We start from the raw sequence: 24759 nt of genomic DNA on the forward strand, positions 1-24759 counted from the left end.
AAGGAGAAACTTCAAAAACTAATTGTCAAATTAATGAGACAGATACTTTTGTTAATTTTAGGGTTACCTCCAACTTGGACGACTAGAACCGTCGTCATCATTATCATATGCACTTGGTAATGAAAATATAAACGTTTCTGAAAACCTTTCTAAAAGTGTTACATTTTGAATTTGAAAATTGTAATTTTTATTTTGCCAAATCTTTGTATCACAATTTGTATAGGCCGTGCCAAAACCAAATAACCACCCTTGTTGAATTATGTTGGTGAAAACAAAATTACACTAAGGCCCGGTTGTAAAGAGCGATCAAATTAATTTGTAATCGAGTTATCATCCATGAATCCGAAATCGTATGTCGTTATTCATTAGGCCCTAGTGTTACGCCCTGTGATCAAAAAGAAAACAAATCAGAGCAGGCGAGGCGTTGCAAATTATCGGTCCTATTGAAATAAGCGTTTAGTGTATGGGTGTCAACAATTTGTGGTCTCAAAAGTTACTTTATAATAAATCATACCTCATGAATTTTAAACGTTGGAGTTATAATTGTGCATTTTATTATTATTATCTGATAATGGAGAAAATTTATAAAATAAACAAGAGCAACATTTTACATTCGTAAGAATGGGTAATTTCCCAGCTTTATTGCCAAACGCGACGCCACTGGTAAGCAGATTTTTCGGTGAAATGTCAAGAAACGTCAGTTTTAAAGCAACGGTGTTGATGTTGACCTTGAAAAAAGTTTTCGATTTCGGCAAAGTTCACGATGTTTCCTATAATTATAAGCAACAATTACATCAGAATAAGTGGTAAAATGAGTTTTACCACTGAAGATAAAGCATTAATTATTATTATTAATAATTAATTAATTAATAATATGTAGATTATTCCAGAGGCAGGCAACCATTAAAACGACTTTGTATAGCACGTATACGTATGTGTACGATTAAGATAAGACAGACTTAATTTGTTTTCTTGTTGATTACTCTGTACTTTTTGCTATAACAGTTTTTATTTTTTCCTTTAAAAAAATGTAATTCAATTAGATGAATTTCAGTTAATGACAAGCATTTAACAGCAGTTAGTGCACCATTGATAATAATCGTGTTTAATTAGTTAGATTAGATTAACATTTTTGAAGAAAGAAGACACGGATTCTACCGGGTGATCAAAAACGACTGTTTAAGTTGGCAACACAATTAAGAGCATTTTGTTATTCGGCTGTTTGCAATACTGCAACGGATACGTCTTTTGACAGTTATTTGACGGGAAATCAACAGCGGCAAAATTGTAGGTTATGTATGTATAAAAATCAACGGTAAGAAACAACTTGAACTGTCAACTGTCAGTGTGAAGCCGTCAACAACCGGAAGTTAATTTAGTTATACCATTTAAAAGTAAAAATCAGTACTGCCAACTCAAACAGTCCTTTTTGATCACGCTGTAGATAATTTTTTAGCCAATGATGTACCTATACCGAGTGTCAATTACCAAACCTGGCCATAGGGATTTAACATGAAAAATTGTTTTTGCATGATTTCTGCCACACTTGTCTCTGTGTCTGCCTTCTGTAAAAAAACGTGCAATCTATCATAGTATGGAGTATACCTACGAGGGAGGTATGATAAGATTGATAAGTACCCGTGTTAGGCAAGAAGCAAAAATTAAAAAAAAAAAATCGATTTATTATTCAACATAACTACTTTTTGGCTTGATACACTTGGCTCAACAACTTTCTAACTTTTTCAAGCCTTCCAAAAATAGGACTTGTCAAACTGCGAAATAGGCTTCAGTTTCGATAATGACCTCCTCGTCCGATGCGAATCTTTTTCCACCAAGCCATTTTTTTCATGTTTGGAAACAGGAAGAAGTCGCGGGGGCTAAATCTAGAGAATACGGTGGATGTGGCAGCAATTCGCAGCCCAATTCCACCAATTTCGCTGAGCAACGAGAGATCGGTGTGCCGGCGCATTGGCTTGGTGGAACAGTACTTTCTTTTTCGCCAAGTGGGGCCGTTTTTCCTTCAATACATCGTCAAATGTGCCCAATAATTAAGCATAATACTGCCCTGTGACCGTTCTTTCTTTTTCCAAATTCCAAAAGAAATTCTACTTTCTACGTCTACCTACATCAAAAGCTTCCTGATGGCATTGTAGTTTGTACGGATGATAATTACAGCTGTCAATATGACATTAAACAAATATATTTCATAGCAACTCGTATATTTTTTTAAACATGGTAATTTTAAATGTGCCTATGGCCAGGTTTGGTGGGTGATACCCGGTATACATCCGATATGCTCTAGTGGCTAGGATACCTGGCTTTTACCCGGCAGTCTCGGGTTTGATTAGTATCGGAATTTTTTTAAATGTATGATACACAAATTAAATTTTTTTCGTAGCTATATCCCGAGTGCAACGAGTATAATCGGTTAAAGTGTGTGCTGCCCATCGTTTGAAAAAATTTGCTTAGTAAATGACTTGAATGCTTAATCATTTCATAAAATTATGAAAGCATTTACTTCAAAGCATTTACTTCAAAGCAAAATTTTGAAAATGATGAGGCAGTACACACTCTTACAGATTATACTCGTTGCACGAAGAGTATATGACAAGATTATTTCCAGAATAGAAGTAAAACATGAGACGAGAATTATACTACTAATTTTTATTAAAATATAAAAAATATTAAAACTTTTATCCGCTGTCAAAGTGAACCGTGATTTTTACGTGAAATTGAATGTCAATGGACGTCTTCTGACACTCTTTGTGGTAAAGTGAATAGAAAGTGTTGAAAAATTTAAAAATGGCCTACCCTGAGGACAAAAAAAGGATCAGGGTATTTGATAAGGTCTCATCTTTATCGAAAAAGATGAAATTGGTTTTGATTTGGCTTCAATTTGAAATTTTGTCACAAAAAAAAAGTTTGCGGTCAACGAAAAAATTTTGTAATTAACTCGTTTGTTAATGGGCGATTAATAATCTCAACTATTAAAGGCACTCACTCGTTACACTCGTTCGTGCTTTAAACAGTTTCGATTATTAATCGCTTTCATTAACAAACTAGTTTATTAAATAGCTATAAATATTTTCATTTTATTTATTGATTTATTTTAAAAGAAAATCTTGTCAGGAAAGGTTTTTATACATGTATCTTTTTTTAGAATAACAGTCCGATATGGTCTAGTGGCTAGGATACCTGGCTCTCACCCAGGAGGCTCGGGTTCGATTCCCGGTATCGGAATTTTTTTTTAAACATTAATTCAAATCGGAATTTAATATCTAGTAAAGTACAGCCTTTCACTATAAATCAATTTATTTGTCAAATACACTCACCGGCACAAAAAACGACTCATTATGATTTCTTTAATAAATGATCTTGAAATTATATTTGTGCTTATTTTTCTTTATTATAGTTAAATTGGGATATTTTCAATGATCGGGAGTGCTATGGTCACCATGGCAACCGAATTGTTTTGTTTAAATAAATAATTAGAAAATTTGCGTTTTTCCACTGTGTTTTTGTCGGTTGATTTACGTGTTAAAAGATTTAATGTGACAATACGAGATACTAATTTAAAATGCTGTTCAAATTTTGACAATTTTTCATAACATAAATTTTTTTCTGGAAAATTACTTTTATTTTTTTTTCATTAAAATTTTATTTGCTGTCTTTAATGTTTTGTTTGTCGGATATTCTTTGACAAAGAATAACATAAATAACACTTATCAATACAACATGATATAAAAAAAAAATTCTAAGACGATGAATTACTTAATTATATTAATAAAATTCAAAGTGAGTCGTTTTTTGTGCCGGTCAGTGTATTTTTTCTAAAAATAAACTGCTTTTTTCGTGCACTACAAATTAAATTTAAGAAAAATGTACTTAAACGCTTGGCCAAAATCAAAAAACCATTGGGGTGCAAATAACACACATTTTTCATGACATTTCCTATAGTCAGAATCACGAAACAATGGGTGTACGTTATTAGTTATTTACACATCCATGACGTCACGACATTATTACGTTTATCTGTGTTTGTTAGTCATCGCGAATATTCGGCATCTTCGAATGTTTTGAAACTTGCCGGGATCGTAAAAAACACAGGCAAAAGTTAGCTCTGAAAAGAATTGTTTTATTACACGATACACGTAGGAAAGCAATGAAACGAGGATCTCAAATGGAACGTAAACACTAAACAACAGCGACGACTTCTTCTAACCTCACAATTTGCTTTAAACGTTATCGATCAACAAGATGATGTAGATTGACTAAAAACTGGTTCCTCGACATGCCAATCCTTAGGGATAAAAATTACCAACAATTGAACGATACAATTCGCAGTTTTACAGTTTTAAGTTGCTTCGTGATTCTGACTATATTACCTATCACAGTGACAGATAAGTCATTTCTCATTTGCACCACAATGGTTTTTTGATTTTTGGCACAGCGTATACATACTATATCGTACGTTCATTGAAATTTATTCTTAAAGTTGGCGTTGAAGATTCGATTGTGAACGTACTATACGGATAACGGAGTGGTGCGTTTTCAATCGACTCTCCAACGCCAACTTTGAGGATAAATTTAAATAAACGCACGATACCATAAATGTACATTTCAGTACATTCGCTTTTGTTTTAGACCAGAGTAAGCTATGGAAATCTGGAGAGTTGTATGATAAGACTGGCTGAATGACAATATACATCATGTATAATATTTGAGGTTAGGCATTCTTGTCAAAATTAATGACAAGGCATTAAAATAAGATGTTAGTTTTATCCGAGATTTTTTTTTCCTCTAAACTTTTCATCACTGCGATATTTTGATATTTACGTAAAGTTAATACTTACATACGGGGTCATTATAAATTATTGTCTCATCGCAGTAGGCGTTGGTGACGTAGTTGAATGTGCCGCAAGCTTTATAACATGGGTGAGACTAGAATCGCCGATAGGTAGCGCTGCTGGCGGTAGTGTAAATTTGTCTACTAGTTTGTCTAACGTTGCGAAGCTAGCGGCACATCCCAATTTTGTGTGTGTTTTCAACGCCAACTGCGATGGCGATGATTTATAATGACCCTGTACATCATCAATGTTAAAAATATTGCGTTCATTCCAAAGAAGTAAGTATTTTATCAAATTCATTATTACGGTTTTTTCAAATACATAATGTTAAAACTCTTCGCTGTGGTTTCATATTTTGCTTGCCCGAAAAGTCAATGTAAAACACACGCTTGTCAGGTCCAGTTCAAACTCAACATTTTAATTTTTAAATTGATGTGTTCTGCGAAGGAAAAGTGGCCAAATGAAATGTGATATAGAAATGTTAAATAATGGCGGCTACAAGCTTCAATGTCATAATTTATTGCTACCAACATAGTGTGAAAAAATAACTATGTATCAAGGGTTTTTTAAATTTTACCAACCTAAAGCGACAGGTGGTGGTATTTTTTGATTTTTGAATGGACTTTAGTTCATCCATTTTCAATATACATTAATGTTAGGGATTTTTTTTTGTATTGCAATGAAAGTGTTTTATTTTGTATAATACAGTAGAAGTAGATAATTGAAACACACGGATAATTGAAACATTTTTTTAATACAAAAGTACAAATTTTTATTTCATTCTATAAGTAAAATATACCTAATTATGTGTACTATGTAGTGAAATAACGATAAGACGTCTGACTTTCAGCTTGCATTAAACACAACTAAAGAAAAAGATAAAACTTAACGGTTTAACCGCACACGGATAATCGAGATTCTACTGTATTGAACATTCAAACCGGGCGTTTTGATTTTGTCAAAAAATTTGACACTGTCAGTATACAGGGTGTGTCAAAAGTCGCGGATACGCTCCTTGGAACTTAGAAGTATTCACTTTCGAGTATCCACTACTGTTGTTAGTTTTATTTTATCTAAATTCGTTGATACACAGTGGGCTTTCAAATGTTAGAATAAGAACCTATCATAACTGAAATTATCTGTGTTATAGACTAAATAGGTGTTCGAAACGAATCAAAAATAAGTTAAGAACAGCTCCTAGTGCTTGTAGCGATAAGCATGTTAAAATTAGTATTCTTCTTTGGTGTTAAAATTTTAGGAAAAATGTCCGAAAACCACTTGGAAACATGCTTATATCACTTGGTAGGCATCATTGAACCAGTGTTTAAAAGGCTGTCCATGACTTTTGACACACCCTGTATAATTATTACTGAAAAAAATACGACTAAGTAGTGACATCATGGAAGCCACAGGCCTCACTTTAGAGACAAAACAAAGTGTTCACCGGTGTACAAAAATTTGCGAAGTAAATGGTCAAAACTTTGGGAAGATGCCTCGTTTCACTCGCGTTTTAAACTGGCCCATTCATGCCATAAAGAGCCCAATTTACACACGAACGATTTGAATACGAGGTTTTTTTGTTCGATGAGTCCCTTAAAGGCTCAGAATCGCCTAAAATCTTTTAAATTAGCTTGACGTTTCGTTTTGACATTTATCAAAATCCGTTCACACAGGAGAAAATTCTCAAATTCTGACAGTGTCGAACAAAAAAATTTTGAAATTTACTACTACTGATTATTTTTCTTTTACACATTTTTTTAGTACTTGCATAGGATAGGAGACAGCTCAACCAGAGAGTTAGACGAAACTTTGGAGAAACTTCCAACTTGTCACATTTCTTAAAATAAGCGAAGCTAGTGTTTAGTATTTGATAAAATAAACCTTCAAAAGCTTCCACTTGCTTAACTATACTTAGGTAATTAAGAAATATGCAGTAAACTACTTAGATGGTTCATTTATAATAAAATAATGTCTTTTTATTTCACAGACGGGAAGCATCACTTTGCGTGGGAGAAGACGTTAATAAATAGGCAAAAACTACCTGAGTTTATTAATTATTTGAACGTCGTGTGTGGTTGTCACTGTAAATCTATCTCTGTCAGAGTGAAAACTACTGAAGATGCCTTATCGGTTTCAATCTAGCCTTTTTAAAGTGATATTTGACACTTGTAATTTAAGGAAGGTAATTTTTAATTGTGTTTTATATATTTTATGTTATTCGTGACTGTCCCATAATGTTTTCTCCGTCACACTTGTATTTAATTATGTTGTGCGATCATTTCACCTGATCAGTTGAGTATAATCACGCGTGAAAAAAAAAGGTAATCAAAATTAATACTGCAATTCACTTAAAAGATTTGGAGTAGTTTTATCTGGTACATTAAAAAACTAAACTCCTAACTAATTGAGTGATAAATCATTCACCACCAACTTGGGTGGCGCAATATTTTTGTCATTTGGACAATTATATATGCAAATTTTAACAAGTTGCCTGCATTGTAATTAACTGTGCGTGGAATATTAATTGTTTACCAATAATTGCTTGTGCTGTTCTCAGCTCGCACAAAGAAACAATGGCAACGATGATGTCCTTTTGTGGGTACCCCGGGCTAGAAACATTTCTTGCTTGACTGTTTTTCATATACGTGTAGTTTTAATCAACGACATGCTCATACTTGTCTCGGTAAATGAATTAAGTGTCAACATTTAATTCTTTATTTCCCTTTGCGTTTTCGCATAAGAATACTTTTTAGAGAAATCGTTCGTGTAAAAATACAAGATGAACCTGGAAGGTCCCGTCCGTATTGCAAAAATAAATTACAAAATGTTTGAATTGTTTCCAAAATATGAATATGTATTATCTTTATTTGTTAAAATTTGATTCAAAAATAATAAACTGAAAATGTACATATGTACAAGTTATACATATATCCTCTTGTCACTCAAAACACTTTCCGTAAACTTCGGCATTCTTATTGGCTGGATACATTGGTGTTCATTTAACTTACTATCCGACAAAGACTGCTTAAAACTGTTTTTGAGGCGGCACCAACACTAGCACTGAAGTACGTCTTTAATTTCCAATTAATATTATTAATGGCAATTTGGTAGCTTCTGTCATTACCAAGGTATGTGACTACCATCCGAGATTACTATCGACCCAAGAAATCAGTATGTTGACCTCTGGGTAAGAGCAATTAACGCACGGCCCACCGGGATGCTGTCCACATACACACACGGAGAGAACAAGCCAAGGGGCATCCAGGTAAGGCCACCGTTGAAAGATATTAATTACTGGGGTGCTGGACGTCCACAACTGTATCTATTAAAGGCCATCATTTATAACTAAAGCGCGGCTGGCTATCTCCCAGCTGGATTCAAACCCTACGTTTATGCGGAATCAGAACAAACTCATTCAAATCTCATATTTAGAACGGGAATACAGAATGAGAAATTCGCCTAATTGAATAACGAAAAAAATTATGAATGGAGATCAATTGAAGGGTTTCTTACAAAAACAATGATACTCGAAAACTGTCAGTTTGTACTCCTTATACAATATGATCAACAAAACTAGAGATAAAGGGTGGCCATGGAAAACAAAACTACTGAAAACGTGTGGCGCAACTTCAATCACACTAAAAGCGATGGCGAAGAGAAGATTTGTCGAAAAAGTTGTGAATGGTAAATGTCAAAATTTATTCGCTGTGTCTATTCTTACGTTAACGTGAGCATAATTTTATTCTTATTCTCAGGCGTGAGTTCGCGCGGATTGAGCGCTCCTTAACCTAACCAATGTGCAGAATGGTGAGTATGTGCCGGTAGTTGATAGTGTTTTTGTATCAGAAAGAAATAATTCCACGGCTGTTTTACGGCAATGGACAACAATAATGAGACAGAGGTGTACATTGGAAAGTCGTTTGTTTCATACGAGGACTTCTGCAAATTTATGCGGGAATATGACCAGAAAAAGAAACAAACTTTCTGGAAAAGAAAAATTAGGGCAAGTCATAGTATCAAAAATCTACGCTGGACTGACATTAAGGCCCGGTTGTATAAAGCTTAGTTAACATCATGTCAGCTAACAACGCGTCAAGTCGGAAATCCGCCCATTTGATTGGGTGATTCAAATAAAATGTTAAATTTAGGGCAGTGTATACTCAACATAGATATTGAATTAATGTATGGTCAGGTATTTTTAAAGACGCAGTTGTTGGCCCATTTATTTTACTCAATCGCTTGAACGGAGTTGAATATCTAAATTTCTTACAAATAGTCATTGAAGATGATTTGGATAACATTCCTCTGCAAAATTGGCTGCAAATGTGGTGGATGCAAGATGGAGCCCTCATAGGGACGTTACAGCGTATTTAAATAGGCAATACAACTGTTGGATCGGTTGAAACGGTCCTATTGTTTGGCCCGCACGGTCTCCGGATTTGAATCCTTTGGATTATTATTTGTGGGGTCATGTAAAATCTGTGGTATCCCCGAGGGTATATCGCACAGAACGTGCAAATGCAAACGATTTGTGGAATCGAATTCGAGAAGTTGCAGATGAAATACGACATAACCGTTTGGTTTTCGAAAATGCCAAAGCGTCATTCCTGAGACGTGTTCGGCTGTGCTTGGTTCAGAATGGAAAGCAATTTGAACACTTATTGTAAATAACAATTCGTTACTAATGATTTTTTTACTTATTTAATTTTTGAATAAAGTACCCACTTATTGTGTGCTTCGTCACTGCGCCAATGATTCGATGTTTCAAATTTGACAATATGCAACTTTTTAGTTTTTGTGTACCTTGATTTCGTATTTTTGGCATCAATTTTCTTGCTTCTTCAATTGGTTAATTTTAAAGTAGTCTAACTTTTAAATGAAGATGTTTACGAAAGAATAAATAACAAATTATAATGAATTTTTATTGTGAGCGTTGCCGAACAACCTGTAGGTATATGATGGTTTTTTTAAATTCAATTAAGCTCTCATACTTATAGCTATTTTAAACAAATCTGTGGATGTCGAGGAAAAAACATATGTATCTATAATTTGCAATTTTCAACAAAACATTAAATCAATCAGAAAATGCCACAATAAAGGATCATAATGTCTGATAATATTTATTCACAGTAGCCTCCATTTTAGCATTGGGCATACTGAGACGACAGAATAAATTAGTTTAATATTACAGTTAAAACCATATTGTTTATACTTTTTTAATTAATTACCGACTGTTCCTGTTGGAAGTTTAAATTTATGTAAATTCTTTAAATCTATTTTTCATTTCGAAAATATAATGCCACGTAGGTGTATTTTCATTGTGTGGGCTCATCAACTAGCACCGGGCGAGCTGTGTAATTTTTAAAGTGTATTTATATCATAAGCCCATTGATTGATTGACCCATCCAGTTCATTCCGTCCGACACACGGGCTTCCGTTGTATGTTCAGCTACCTCCAACACACTTAAATAAATAAACAGAAAACATAAATTATAATTAAGACACTCCATCATTCGTCGTGAAACTCGGTGCGTTACTTTGATATACCCACTGCCATTTATAAATCAAAGTGATCTTATCTATCGGCGTAATCTTTTTAATTACCCTAATGGATTAAAATATGAAGTACTTCGATAGGTTAACGAAGTCGGGTCTGAGAAGCGCAGAATAATTTCAGCTTGTTATAAGTTGCCATGTGCAGGAAGTAAGTGCAACATTAAAAGTACAGTAATTCACATGTACTTGCGCATGTATAATTAAATATTTCCATTCGATAGGAGCTAGTAGCGTGGTTGTGGATTGAGGAAGCGTTTGTGTCAGAGGGCATTAAAGTCGCCACGCACCATCGACGGTACTCGCAGTCACGCGGACTTGAGGCGACCCCTACGGATCACCCGTCATATTCTTGCATACTTTGCTCGGTTGTTGATAAAAGATCTCGGTTCTCATCAAGTAACTATATTATTTTAATGCTTTAATTCTCCTGTATTTTACAACAACTCTCGCAACACTGCAAAGTATAGTGTTCCTCCATTCTTCTTAAACACGTACTAACACATTCCCAACAGCAGTCGCACAAATATACAAAGCAACTCTCCATCAACGCACAAGGAAAAAGGTAACACCAAAGAACGCGCATCCAACTGTCACGGTCACAGCTGAACTTTCCGGCGTCAGCTTTACATTCTGAAACGACCATTTATCTGTGCTGAAAAAATGATAGTCTAAAATAGAATTATTTTGAGAGTTAGTTCCTTCTCATTGCATACTTATCTGTTCCTATCATCACCCACCACTAATGGAACCCAGAAGAAAAATTATTAACAACTTCTCATCAATTTGTAAATATTAACTTATAAAATTGCATGTCTTCACTTGATAAAGTTTATCAAGTTCAGAAACTTATACTCGTAATAGTAGATACTTCTAGCACAGTGGTTGTGAAACTTTCAAAGCTGCTATAAAAATATTTTGATAGACTTCTATTTTCAGTTGTTAGATTTAGACAGTAATCAGTAATTTACAATACATAATAATTAATAACATAAAAAAATAACTGTACAGGTATATCATATGAGTGACTAATATACAATAATTATTTTTCGATAGCTGTGGACATTATTATCTTATTTATTGTTGAAATTTATCTCAAAATACACCATTTTTAAATGTGTTTAATTTTTCCTTTGGGTAGTATAAATTGACATTTCAAGAACGAGTAAAGTGCAATGTTAACATAATGATAATACATAATTCCTAAATATAATCAGGAAAATGAAATAACGTCTGAAACAAAATAAAAATAAAATACTGAAGAAAGAAAAAGTACTTTGTAATATTATTTCTTATTATCAATACACATACAACGTATTTCACGTAAGAGTACGAGCCTGACGAAATCTAAACGCAACACAAAATACATTTGACAATGGGAACTAGATTCATTAAAAATTATAAATTGTAGTTTTGGACATCCCTAACTAATACAAGTGTGAACAAGGGTAAAATCTAAAACACTTCAGGGATGTAGAAAACTACTTTTTGTCAAAATATGATTTATTACACCTAGTTACTCATGAAAATTTAATATTGGGTTGCGTTTTGAGTTCGTCACGCTCGTACTCTTATGTGGAACACGTTGTATAAAAAAAAATATTTTTACACTTTATTTAACAATGATATTACTTAGAGAACCTTGATTTGAGATAAATAGAGTTGTGCATGAATCTAAAAGAAATGTTTAAAAACAAAACAAAACTGACATTTTCACTTAAAACAATATCATAATTATGTAATTTTCCATTTGTGTTACGTTATTACAATCGTTTCTGATGATTTTTATAAACATACTGTATATGTACAGTGCGCCCAGAAATGTGGTAGCAACTTTTACACAAAGTGTCACAAGATGGCACTTTCGAAAAGCCAAATTTGTTCAATCTTGCAACATTCAATTTTTGAATTTTTTCAAAAGAATATATTAAGGAGGTTTTCCGAACAATTTTTACCCCACTAAAATTTGTCGAGATGTCGCTCGAAGGGTTCAGTTATGCAATGAGTACAATGGTGGTCAATTTGAACATTTTCAATAAAATTTAAATTTGAATGTTTTACGTTTGACTTGACATTTATTTATCCCAATTTAGATAGCGGCGTTGCCATGCATAAAAAAGGTCTCTGTAAAAAAGTGTCATCTTGCGGGAGCAATCGAAAAACTTGCTACCACATTTCTGGGCGCTCTGTATAGTCATGTGGTATTTTGAATTTTTGTTGAAGCCCCATTGCAGGGTAAAATCTTTAAATTTGTAATTTTTTAAGTGAAAAAAAGACGAAAATAGCAACAGAAATATTTACCTAGGCACATTTATGTTGTAATCCATCTATTTTCTTAATTATATAATAAAATATATCGTCTTACAAAATATTCTACAATTTATTTAAGTAGCCATAATTTGTGTATCGTTTCTGGAAATTTTAGCTTTGTTTTTGCTCCACTACGTTTTGGAAATTTCTTCTATAAAAGAGAAAATGGTGTCCAATTTACCTATAATATCAACTAAATCTCCTGAACCCTAATTTTATATGGAAAAGTCGCGATATTATCTTATATGGGCTACAACTTGTTCAGAATTGGTTATTTTTCTTTCAGAAATCTTTCAGTTTTTTAGTGGCAATAAAACTGAAACTTTACGTACACGAAAACAAATATTACAGTTGCATAATGCAGATAATTATACAAATTTACATTTTTGAAAAATTTTTAAACAAGAATCAGGAAGCGTCAGTCCAAACCTGACAACTTAGACTTTCTGTCACATTTAACATGAAAATGAAATTTGTTGTTAGTGGTAGATATTGTTTAAAAATATATATTTTACAAATAAATGGGCTTTACTAACCGATGGCTCTCGGTCCTGGGTGGTAATGAACGTCATCTGAACGACTTCCCGTTGGGATAATTGTCTCTTGTAGCGGGTCACATTGTGGATCAATAACTTGAATTCCGTATTTTGCCAAAACGTATTTTGACTGGGTCAACGGAGTCTGCGTGTCTTTTGCATTGACCGCCATATTCGTAAGAAATTTGATATCAAAATGCAGGTCAAAAAAGCACGATGACACCCAAGGGATCTTGATTTATTCACCCTTTGCTGTTTATACGGTTACATAAAAACACAACTACCTTTTAGCTTCTTATCGCCCCTAGGCTATTATGAAATTATCAAGTTAGGGGGTTACAACCACGCGAGGTGTTTAAACACATAGACAAGGCTAATGCGATACACGCGTGCTGTAATTTGGTAATGGGGTTGTCGGTGAACCACCACCGGCTTTTAGGGGAAGAGTTATGACCTCATTACGGTAATTGCTTGTGGCTGCCCCATAGGGTAACTCCAAGTGTTGCTGTCAGCCTGCTATTATTGCAAATTGATATTTTAGCACCGTCGTTGATTTTATAATGAGAATCTACGACGATCAATATGAAAAAACAAATATTATGTGGACATACCGAAATGACTTCTGATGATTTTAAAATAGTTTTGTATTGTTTGTTGATTATTATGATTACTATGAGTTATGACATAGGTACTTTGTCTAGCGAGAGATTCTGAGATTTTAAATTGTATTAAATTAACCCAACACCACAAACTGCACTAGAATACATTGATTAGAGCATAATTTAAGGGCAAAAATATTACTGCTTGAAGGATATATTTCAAATTTTACGTACGCTACGTAGAATTTAGTGGTTTTTATGTCAACCAATCTCTCGCTGGACAAACTTTACTGACATTTTTGTTTAACTGTTAGCTTTCAGGAAAACAATTTATGTAGTATATTTAATTATTATTTATTGGTGTTATTTGATACTTAATCCAGCATGCTAAATAATGTCGCTTTAACGGATGTGTTATTTTTAACATTAGTGATACGCCATTTGTCAAGGGCCATAAGTTCTTCCGGGTGGTGCTTCGGATATCTTTGGCACGCAACGCTAGCGGCTGATTTATCATTAACCAGAAGGCATTCCGTTTGCGTTCCTCCAAGTCAAGAAGATTGCGTAAACAAATAGGTATATGCAATAAAGAAATAACACGTTTGTTCGTCGTGCACAATCCGTAACGGTCATAAAAATACCAGTTTCAATGAGATATTAATTTATGATAATAATTAATTGCAAAATATTTGCAACTTCATTGGCAACGGCTTCGACATTTCGAGAGATTGATGCGCCCTTGGTTCGTAATGAGAACTGTCACGTAAACTGCCGGTTAAGTACGACTGAGTACTGGTATGCATCTTCCACAGCACGTAAATGCGGCAATTTTAATAATTCAAATGCAAATGTGGTACTGTTTTGAAGAATTTCAGGACAAAGCAATAAAATTCACCACACGCAAAAATCGTACTTATGATCTTCTTCAAAATAACGTGAAGTTACTGTTATACATACAGGTTTTGTTGCGTATTATAAGTACGTTTAAAGTTTTTTTTAAAGAAATCAACAAAATATATAATCTGTTTCAAAATAAAAAATCCATCAACTGTTGAATTATGTTGACAGAAAAAAAGAAATCCTTGGTAATTGTTCACTTTAACTACTTCTGGAATTTTCGTGTTTTTTCTGGCTAGACAGCCTCAGGACGTCCTCCTACATCGTTTCCCACCAGTCAAACCTTGTGCAAATGAAAATTTTCCTTACCCTTTAGTTATACTAAGACTTGAAACGCAACAAGAGAGAAAAAAAGGCATTTGCACAAGGTTTGAATGGTGGGACACGATCTAGGAGGACGCCCTGAGGCTGTCTATCCAGAAAAAACGCGAAAATTCCAGAAGTAGTTAAAGTGAACAATTACCAAATCCTTAAATAAGTTTCATTTTTTTTGGGTTGGTCCAACCTCCCGTCAAAATTTGACATTGAGTTTATTTACACAAAATAATTATAATGTGCAAAAAGGTGGTAGCTACCATATCATACCTTTTGAGTAAAATAATAAAATTAGAATAAAAAACACGATGAACTAAGACCAAAACAACTGTCAACAGATTTCTTTCATAACCCCACTTTTTTCTGACACACGCAGACACACTAAAAACAAAAGTTGGCGACGTTGTCGGTTGTATTTTCGAGGTAGAATGCAGTGTTGGTGGATTTTTGATTTTGAAACAGATTATACAAGTTTAAAAAATGTAAAGAAATCAATAACAAGTAACATATAACTTGAGAAACTAAGTAACCAACAAAATTGCCGTTTATTAAACAACCAGGAATAACGAAATAAAAAGAAACATATCAATTTGAGAAAAAATATTTTTTAAACAGGAACTAGTGATAGCTTCAACTAAGTGTAATGTAAATGTAAAATAAAATATTTATTTCATTCTAACAGTTGAGATATTTATGCATACCTACCTATCTGTATTATAATTATTATAAAACTTATATTTTATTGCAGATTTTCATAAGAAGGCCATTGTTACCTGGATTTCAGGTATGTGACTCTTATGCTGCATGCACCCTGTTGACTTTGACAACGGGCAAAAAAGTAGCAAAAAGTCCTATTGAATGGAAGTAGCGAGTGTCCAAATAAATTTGTAGGCAAGCAACCGGTGGTTTTCTCTTTTTTTGCAAAGGCAGGTCGTCTTTTTAGTTGACAAATCCTTCAGAAACATAACCTCCTTTTTATCATGACTTCATTTATAAAGATAAACGACAGTTTTCGGTTCATTTTATGTTATTTCCTCTTTTAACGGTTACTGAAATACATATGTGTTGACGGTCGTCCACTTTCACTCTTTCGTCTACACTTCCTATTTCAGGAAATATTTGACAGCTAATGAAGCTTTAAACCATATTATGCATTCATTTTTGTAATGACGAACTAACTGGAACTTTTTTTTTGTTAGATTTTTTTACAAAAGAAATGAAAATTCGACAGTTGGCAATGATTTAAATTGTTATATTATTGTCTTATTGTCACTGCCAAAACGCAGCTTGTTTTTTTATTTCGAATGGTTTTGTACACCTCTATTGCCGTACAGTGACGAGCAATAAATTTTGGTCATCAATATCATTCTTGGATTTAGTGTCATCAGTGTAAAACGCGCATAACCTATAACATTACCTCTTTGTCAAATTTTATTAATGCAATGAAACGGAAAATAGTGTAAAAAAATTACATTTACTCGGTGGATACTATTCTGATATATCGTAACCTTAATTTTTAAATATTGTAAGAACAGTTTTTCCCAAAATTAGATATTGATCTCGTTTATTACAAAAAAAAAAAATATCTACTCATAGGGAAAATTTTGGTCATAAACATAGCAGAATAACCAGGAAATTGGCGCAATTCTCATAATTTAATAAAAGTGAAGCTGAATAGGTGCAATCCCTAGCGAAATCGAACACAAACATGAAACAAAAAAGGATTGACTAGCAGAATGTTTTTCTGCCTCTTGCTCCTAATATTAAATTAATTAATTGTCATTTCAGTTGTGCCAATTTGCATCGTCTTCAGTTACCATTATACGTAGGGATGTTCATTGTTTAATCCACATAAGCCAACAGGGTGTAAGGATGTATCTACATTTAATAAAAATAAATCATATTTAAAGAATTGAACAAAAAAGAAACAAAAAAAGGTGTTACTTAATGTCTTGGCACACTTTAAAATATATGTACATAATAACAATAGGTTAATATAGTAGTTTATTTGACGAGTTCGTGTGTAAATTGGCCAAAAAAGCCCAACTGACACACGAACAAGTTGAATACAACGTTTTTTTGTTCGACGAGCCCCTTCAAGGCTCCATCCAAATCGCTTAAAATCTTTAAAATTAGCTTGACGTTTCGTTTTGACAAGTTGTGACATTTATCAAAACCTGCTCATACAGGAGAAATTTCTCAAATTCTGACAGTGTCGAACAAAAAGTATTTTTCTTTAATAATTGGGGGTAATTAATTTTGCTATTCATACAATATGATCAACATAAAAATAGATAAAGGGAGTCTATGGAAAACAAAACTACTGACAACGTGTGACTTAGCTTCAATTATATTGACAGCGATGATGAAGATAAGCTTTGGCGAAACTCCAAGAAACAAGGTCGGGTATGGTAAATCAAACCTCCTTCTGTCATTTTGTCATAAATATTTTATGTTTTCGAGTTGAAACCATTTTTTAAAAATGAACTTCACGTAAATGTTGCAATTGACAAGTGACAGTTTAGAAATACAAATCGATCTCTCCAGGGATTTTTGCCAAAATTCAACGACATAAATATAAAGAATTTTATTCCTTATTTTACACTCGCACTGTATATTATATGTATTAAAATGTTTCCAATCGTATACCTACCTTAACATTTGAAAATTTTAGTGTCCCATTTAGATTCTGTGGGAACATGATGCAAGTGTTTACATATTTAACATACTACGAGTATAAATGGTTTAATTTAAAGTCCTCAGCAGACACATTAGTGAAAATCAAGCAGCTTTATAAAAATATTGGCTTAAGAAAACAACACCTTTGACTTTTTAAGAACTTGACTGTCTCATTTGAAGTGTGCATTGTAAGATCTTCTTCAAATAACGGAGCCTCATCCAAGATGAACGGTTAAATTTTTTGGTCGGGTCATAAAATTGTCTGGTGGTGAATTTCCATATTGTATGTCAAAAGGAAAACAGTTGTTAAGTTCAAAAAACGCCAGAGGGTTAAAACTGTTTACATTGGTAATTGCCGGAAACAATGAGTAAAGTTTGCTCAATCGATACTTAATTAAGCAATTAATTAACACGTCTACGTGACACGTTAATTTATCCGTTATCCCATTTGTTCAAAATTATTATGTAAATTATGAGGACCATTTTTGGAATCGGACATTATTGCGCTGTGTCACTATCATTCTTTGATCTGTCAGGTGCAGTGTTCGTCGATAAGAAAGTCTAAGCTTCTGTCTGGCATCTCGATTACGATAGTCTTGTCGGATTTGCATTGGTAAAGTTTGATTTATGGTGGACGAAAAGAGATTAATTTTAGACAAAATCACCATCTGTCTAATGCCGCGTCCTTGGTAGTAAGAACCATACATTTGTGTAACAAAGCAATTGGAGCGTCTTTTGAAGTCTTAATACAAGAAATTTTCACATAATAATTTGTAAATATAATTTAAACAGTTTAGCGCCTTCACCATGCCGGTCGGCTTACAGTCTAAATTAACACCTGTTTCGTGGGAATCGTAGTCGTATTGTTTAAACAGCACTCTAGAATCTTTAGATTTCGGTTCAGTTTTAACACTTATGTGTGATTTATTCCTTCCGTAAAAGGCAACAAGTATACGGAACCGCATTTCTCGCCGGCCATTACATAAATGCTTGCGAAAGATTCTCTAATGTAAACGTCATCTTTGGAAAAAATGCAAATTAATGGTGTCTTTAGGGCCGAAGACCGATCTCGACCGCAGATAAACCGAATCGTCCATTAATTAAAATAGCAGTGGCCATTGTTGGACTCCAACGGGTGCAAGTCAATTATTATCAGACGAAAATCCCTGATTGTTCTTCCGACAAGTAATGAAGCTTCGTGTCGAAGTAAGATGACGTATTTCCTGTACGAATGGTTCGTGGTATTTACAGACGATTCCAGAAACATGTTCGGAATGAATTTCAGAATAGTTTGTGTAAAGCCACACGCAAACCTGCAATCTGAATCTGTCTGAAGCGCAAATGAATGCCACTTTAATGAAATTAAAATTCATTTATTCCGGAACATTATCTGTCTGGAGAACAAAATTCTTAGAAGGATGCATTAGCTAATTAATTGAAACCATCGCGCACACTTTCATGAGGACAATCAAGGTGCTCACGGGTTAAAGTTTACTTTTTATTTTGCTCGCGACTCCTGAACGACCGTTCATTGATTGTGTGCACGAGGAATAAATATATTCCTTACATTGCACTTAACAGAACAAACTAAAACCCAACTCTTAATTTCACTTGCCTGATATAAATTATTATAATGTATGTATTAGTTGCGAGTCATCCTTTTATAAAAGTAAAAATACATTTTATTTTAACATTTTTGACATACAAAACTTGCCCGAAATGATTTGCGTTGACTTTAGTTTATCAAATAAGACACCTTGACTATAAAATTGTCAGTTACTTTAACGAAACCCATTTAGATGTTTATTTGCATTATACAAGGTCGACACAACAATGCAGTTAATTCAGGTACACACAAGTTTTCAATTGTCTGACTCTGATGTGCTTAAATGTGATAAATATTTAAAAAATGTATTCAGTATACAGGGTTATTCGCGTAAGATGACTAGCCTGACCAGGTAAAAATGCAACCCAAAATACATTTTACAAAGCATTTATTGTGTTTTGGTATTTAAAAATTAAATCAGGAATCCAAGTTGGTATTTTATTATGTCATTTCATATTTGGTATTTGAAACTGTTTTCAAACGATGACAGAACCGACATGATCCTACTTACCCATTACATTTGTGATTTTAATTGCTTATTATTGTTATTAAATCATACTTTGTTGAGACAAGTATTTTTCTGTCAGAACTTAACATTCATTACGCTGACGTTAAAAGCTATATCTGTTTTATGTGCATTATGATAATGTAATAGGGATCCAGATAGCTTTATAAATTGTATTTTGGGTTGCATTTTTACTTGGTCAGGCTCGTCATCTTACGTGAATAATCCTGTATTAGCCAGAAAACTTTTTAAAACTAAACTTGATTTCCATTACTCTTTTTTTAAATATCTTAAAGAGTCTTATGTTTCTACGACCACAATTACACATTTTATGATTTCTTTAAATTATTAGTAACTATTGTTATTCTATGTTGCCGTAGTATTTTCGGACTAGTTGGATACATTTTCTTCTTGAATAGAGTGCGTCTTTATGTTTCAGATTCTAATTTAGAGCTCTTTTATTCTTATTGTTCGATAAGAAAGCGCTGTCAATTGGCGTGATAATAACAATAGCCTCTTGTAATATTATTGATTTGTAAAATGAGTGCGGTCGTAGAAAAAGTATAGTGTACAGCTGTGTTCAAAAAGGTGTTGTACAGGATTTGTAGTTTGTGAACTTGTACGTGATTTCGTAAAGTTCAAAAAAGTGTTGTACAAGCTTTGTTGCTTGTACGCTTCCTAGCAACACCTAATAATGCTTATTGAACACAAAAATAGAAAAAATCAAGTTCTACATAAAGAAAAAGACACATCCATGATTCCATGGTGATGTTCTGATTTTTTATATCCGATACACACAACCCTAAAGTAGCTGCACAAAACACTTTAATGAGCACAACTGTACAACTCGAGTTGTAAAGCAATCATGCACTCAGATGATTACAGCATACGTCTAAGGCTCGTGTCGCAAACTTTGTCCTCGTGCGTAATATGCTTCTTACAACTTTCGTTACACAATATAATATTATTTCAAAATGCATTTATAATCTCACTTTTTGATTGGATGTACAACGATATACAGCCTGTTCCAGAACTGCCTCCCCATAGAAAACAGGCATGTGCCGATAGCAAAAAAGACTCCAAGATGACTAAAATAACTTTTCCTCTAGCTCACATAAAGTTTTCAATTTCACCAATCCCAGAAGCTCATCCTCAAGTATTACTAAAAAATCGAACAGGTTCCTAGATAGCAAAAATTATAAAATAATTAATTATGCATTGATATCCCAACAATCAGCGAAAAGTTTACTTGGAATTTTAACTTCGAAACCCCGGCAACGCAAAATTGCGGTCATCCTACTCTGATTTTCTTTTCTCGATTATCCCTTAGGACTTTATTTTTTTAATTCAGATTATCAGATTTACCCAAATACTCCCTTTTTTCTCTGGGGAGGCAGTTCTGGGACACCTGTGTAAGATATATTGGAACATATCATCTAAGTAACGTATCGCGAAGAAACCAGTGTTTTAAAATAAATTATACAAAGACAATTCAAAATCTAGATCTTTGATAATGGATATTCAGAAAAAATAACGGTCGGTTTCTATGTGGAACAGCTAGCTAAACTGATGTTCAACAAGTTATGTTCATCGACCTTCTTACAAATAACATATTTGAAAATATAATTTGCAACACGTGCACTGATCACGCCACAGACGAAACTAAAAATGTTAGCACAGACAAAAAGGTATTGAAGGTGCGTGGACGCGTAGAGCGTCGCGTGCGTGCGTGACTACAATTACCATATTTTATTAAGAGCGGCCGTCATCTACTGGACCTGTGCGGCTGATTGATGTTCCAACTAATTTAATTTAGGGTTGTCACAATGGGATCAAGGGAAAGTCGAATCCATTCAAGTTAAGTAAAATTCTCTTCCCTGACACTTTCCGGAATCATCGTTCTTGGGACAGATTTTTTACCTGTAACAGAAAAAATAGTGTAAGTTTGCAAAATGCACTGCAAGTGAAGACCTACAAAGTACTGTTATTGTAGCTAAGTCGCAAATATTTTAACGATGTCTATCTGGTAAATTGTATCGATTTACAGCGGAATAAATGTAAAACATGGAACATGTTTCAATTAAAATTCATGCGTCTGTCTGAATATCATAAATGTACAGCTCATGTAATAAATATTATATAACAGTAAGTGCAACTGGAAATTGTATTACATCTGCTTCGGATCGTCAAATTTTTTGATTTATGTTACCGGACTGCAATTTCGGTGATGTCAAAAACATGACAAACATGTTGTGAAATTTTACAAATTGCCCTTTTCGAAATCATGTTTTATACAGTGTTTACATCACATGCATACGTCATGGCTCGAAGCTAATTTATGTACAATTAAAAGAATTTCACTTTTTATGTTTGCTCATGTACATTTATTTATTTTATCTTTTTATCTTATCTTTCTTGCATCAAAAGCAAAAAGATGGAGCTTGTGGAAGTTCCATTGGTAACGACTAATGAGAACGGAACTTTATATTATAATCATTGTAAACTATGGGAACCAAATCAAATTCTGTTACTTGTTACTAATTAATTATAATTAATTGGAAATTTGTTAAAGAAAATACATCAAAAATAACTTGTCGTGAATAGCAATAAATCAGCCTAAGACACAAGGATACTAATTTGCTGATATTTATCTAGCACGAACAAGCCAAAATTCAAATTAACCTTGTAGTGTTAAACTATCATAATAAATTTTAGTAAACAAACTTTCTTTGTGAAAATTATTCTATTCGTGTATCTAGTAATCTGTTTTCAATCGTTTGTCATGTTTAATTTTAACGGAAAATTTATTGAAGCAAGAATTAAGTAGTTTCCATACAAATTTATTTGATCAAATCTTTATTTAATTTATCCATTGTTCTTAATAGTCACGAATAGGTTTTTCACATTGAAATTTTAATTGAAAAAATAATAACAATAAGAAAGAATAATACATATATAAGTACTTAATTTATAAAATTATAGAAAATACTTTACTCCTATAAGTCTGTACTTATCATGAAGATTACTATGTGCTAAACTTTAGAAGTTTGTGTGTATGAACTGTGTATTGAATTACTTATGATTATGTAATTTAAAATTAAATTTACATATAAAAAAATAAAAAACTATTTATGTATGTACTTGCATTTTATATGATAAATAAATTAAATTAAAGTAGAAGAGACTGTAATTAATAATAAAAATCTATTGTAGCGTAAAGTAACACTTAAGGTATAAGATTATATGGCAGCACTAAAATTATCCCAATAATGGAAACCAATATTGGCGTTAAGATGGTTGTCTGGGGTCGTGCAGCTGCATCCCTTTTCCTTCGTTCAGGGCAGGGATTAAAAATTTGTGAAAGAACATGATTTTGATGTTTATTGTAAATTTTGTTATTGAAACGAAATTCCCTTTAGCACTTTGTGTCTTAAAAACAGTAAAGATGATTTGTAATAGTATTGTATATTTAATAAATAAATATAATTTCGTGGGTACGCATTTGTTTTGAGACCGGCTCTGGAATTCACAACACAGAATTGCTTGAAGCATGATTTATGGTTGGGCTGACCGCCTACTGCAATTGCGACAAAAGGAACGTTTATCTCCGGCCAAATACTTGTAAAGGGCCATATAATCTTATACCTTAAGCGTTACTTTATAATATTTTATTAAAATTTAGGATACGTTTAGCGACATTTTTTTTAAGCCCTCATTTAAACATGTACAAGCTAAACGGGTCACAAATGGAGTATAAGTATAATAATGGGTATTTTTGGGCAAATCATTACCAGAAATTACCAGAAGAAATAAGTAAAATAATAATAATAATAATATGTAGATACTTTCAATGATTCCTCCAAAAATATGATCCATACGACTTGGGTCACACAGTAATTTTTGTTATGTTAATGTAGGCAAAAATTGCCCCTATCCTTCTTCTTCAACTGTAATTATATAATTACGTACATTGTTCTCCATTTTCTACATCAAAACGGAACAGTTTTCATTACGTAATTAGTTATATATTTTGTCAAAATGGAACAATAATAAAAGTGTCATGACATGACTCATGAGTTGCGCCCTTTTTTGCAAACTTAAAATTTACGAACTTTTTTCATGCACGTCTTTTCATCTCTCACTTAGTTTTTATAACATTTAGAAACATAATTTGTAACACGTGCTTTGGTCACGCCACAAATACAAGGTAACACGACAGAAGAGCAAGTGCGTGAAAGGTATAGTTTTTTATTGATAATACTGTTGAGTTTAATTATCTAATTTACTATATAAAAGGAACTTGTATTTTATTATAAATTCTACTGTTACGTGTATTTTACTTACAAGACTAAATTAATGTACCTAGCAGAACAAATTTTTCAGTAGACAATACATTTACATAATTATAATCCACGTGCATGATTGTCACTTTATTACAACATTGCATTTAATTTGTCTAATTTTTAAATTTATATAGGTATGTATTATAATTCATGTTTAAATTTTAATTTAAAAAAAATTCCAACAAAATGTTATGAAAATTATTTCGCACATCTAGTTCAATAGGTAGTGTCACGAATAAAACAATTTTGACTTAGTTATTTTAAATTGAAGTATTTACAAACATAGTGGCCTATAGCATAGCAATATACAGAATCAGAATATATTGCATTTGTGGTATTATTGAACTGGATGCATGAATTATATCTATTAACGGTTCTATTAGATACAAAATTTGCTCGATACTTTAGCAACGCAGTCCTGTTCTAATTTGACAATTTAAAACGTTACCATGTGGTATTAGAGTCCCATTATTTGCATATGCAACTGTTACGTTGCTTTTCTAATATCATTTGAAAAATTAATACATAATTTATTTCAGGTTCGCATCATGGAACGAGAAAAATTGATA

General features: G+C 33.0%; 1 protein-coding gene, 1 long non-coding RNA gene and 1 other non-coding gene across 6 annotated transcripts in view; 1 reads left to right on the forward strand and 2 right to left on the reverse strand.

The window, feature by feature from the left end:
* The window catches only part of LOC138129081 (dendritic arbor reduction protein 1-like), a 155357-nt gene that overhangs the window by 29498 nt on the left and 101100 nt on the right, over positions 1-24759 (reverse strand). For 3 of the 4 annotated variants that reach the window (XM_069045352.1, XM_069045346.1, XM_069045351.1), the window contains one exon: positions 21591-21767. The exons of the other annotated variant lie outside the window; for it this stretch is intronic. In XM_069045352.1, coding sequence (XP_068901453.1) covers positions 21591-21593 — 3 coding nt within the window. In that variant the 5' untranslated portion in view covers positions 21594-21767. The remainder of the gene's footprint in view (positions 1-21590; positions 21768-24759) is intronic. 4 annotated transcript variants of the gene reach the window in all.
* Positions 3169-3240, forward strand: TRNAE-CUC (transfer RNA glutamic acid (anticodon CUC)). The gene has a single exon. It is a non-coding gene; the product is annotated as a tRNA-Glu (tRNA).
* Positions 10809-14896, reverse strand: LOC138122165 (uncharacterized). Its single transcript, XR_011156371.1, has 2 exons — positions 13247-14896; positions 10809-11055 (listed from the first exon to the last, which is right to left on the reverse strand). It is a non-coding gene; the product is annotated as an uncharacterized lncRNA (long non-coding RNA).

This window comes from Tenebrio molitor, chromosome 1 (assembly GCF_963966145.1).
Source record: "Tenebrio molitor chromosome 1, icTenMoli1.1, whole genome shotgun sequence".
Taxonomy (NCBI): domain Eukaryota; kingdom Metazoa; phylum Arthropoda; class Insecta; order Coleoptera; family Tenebrionidae; genus Tenebrio; species Tenebrio molitor.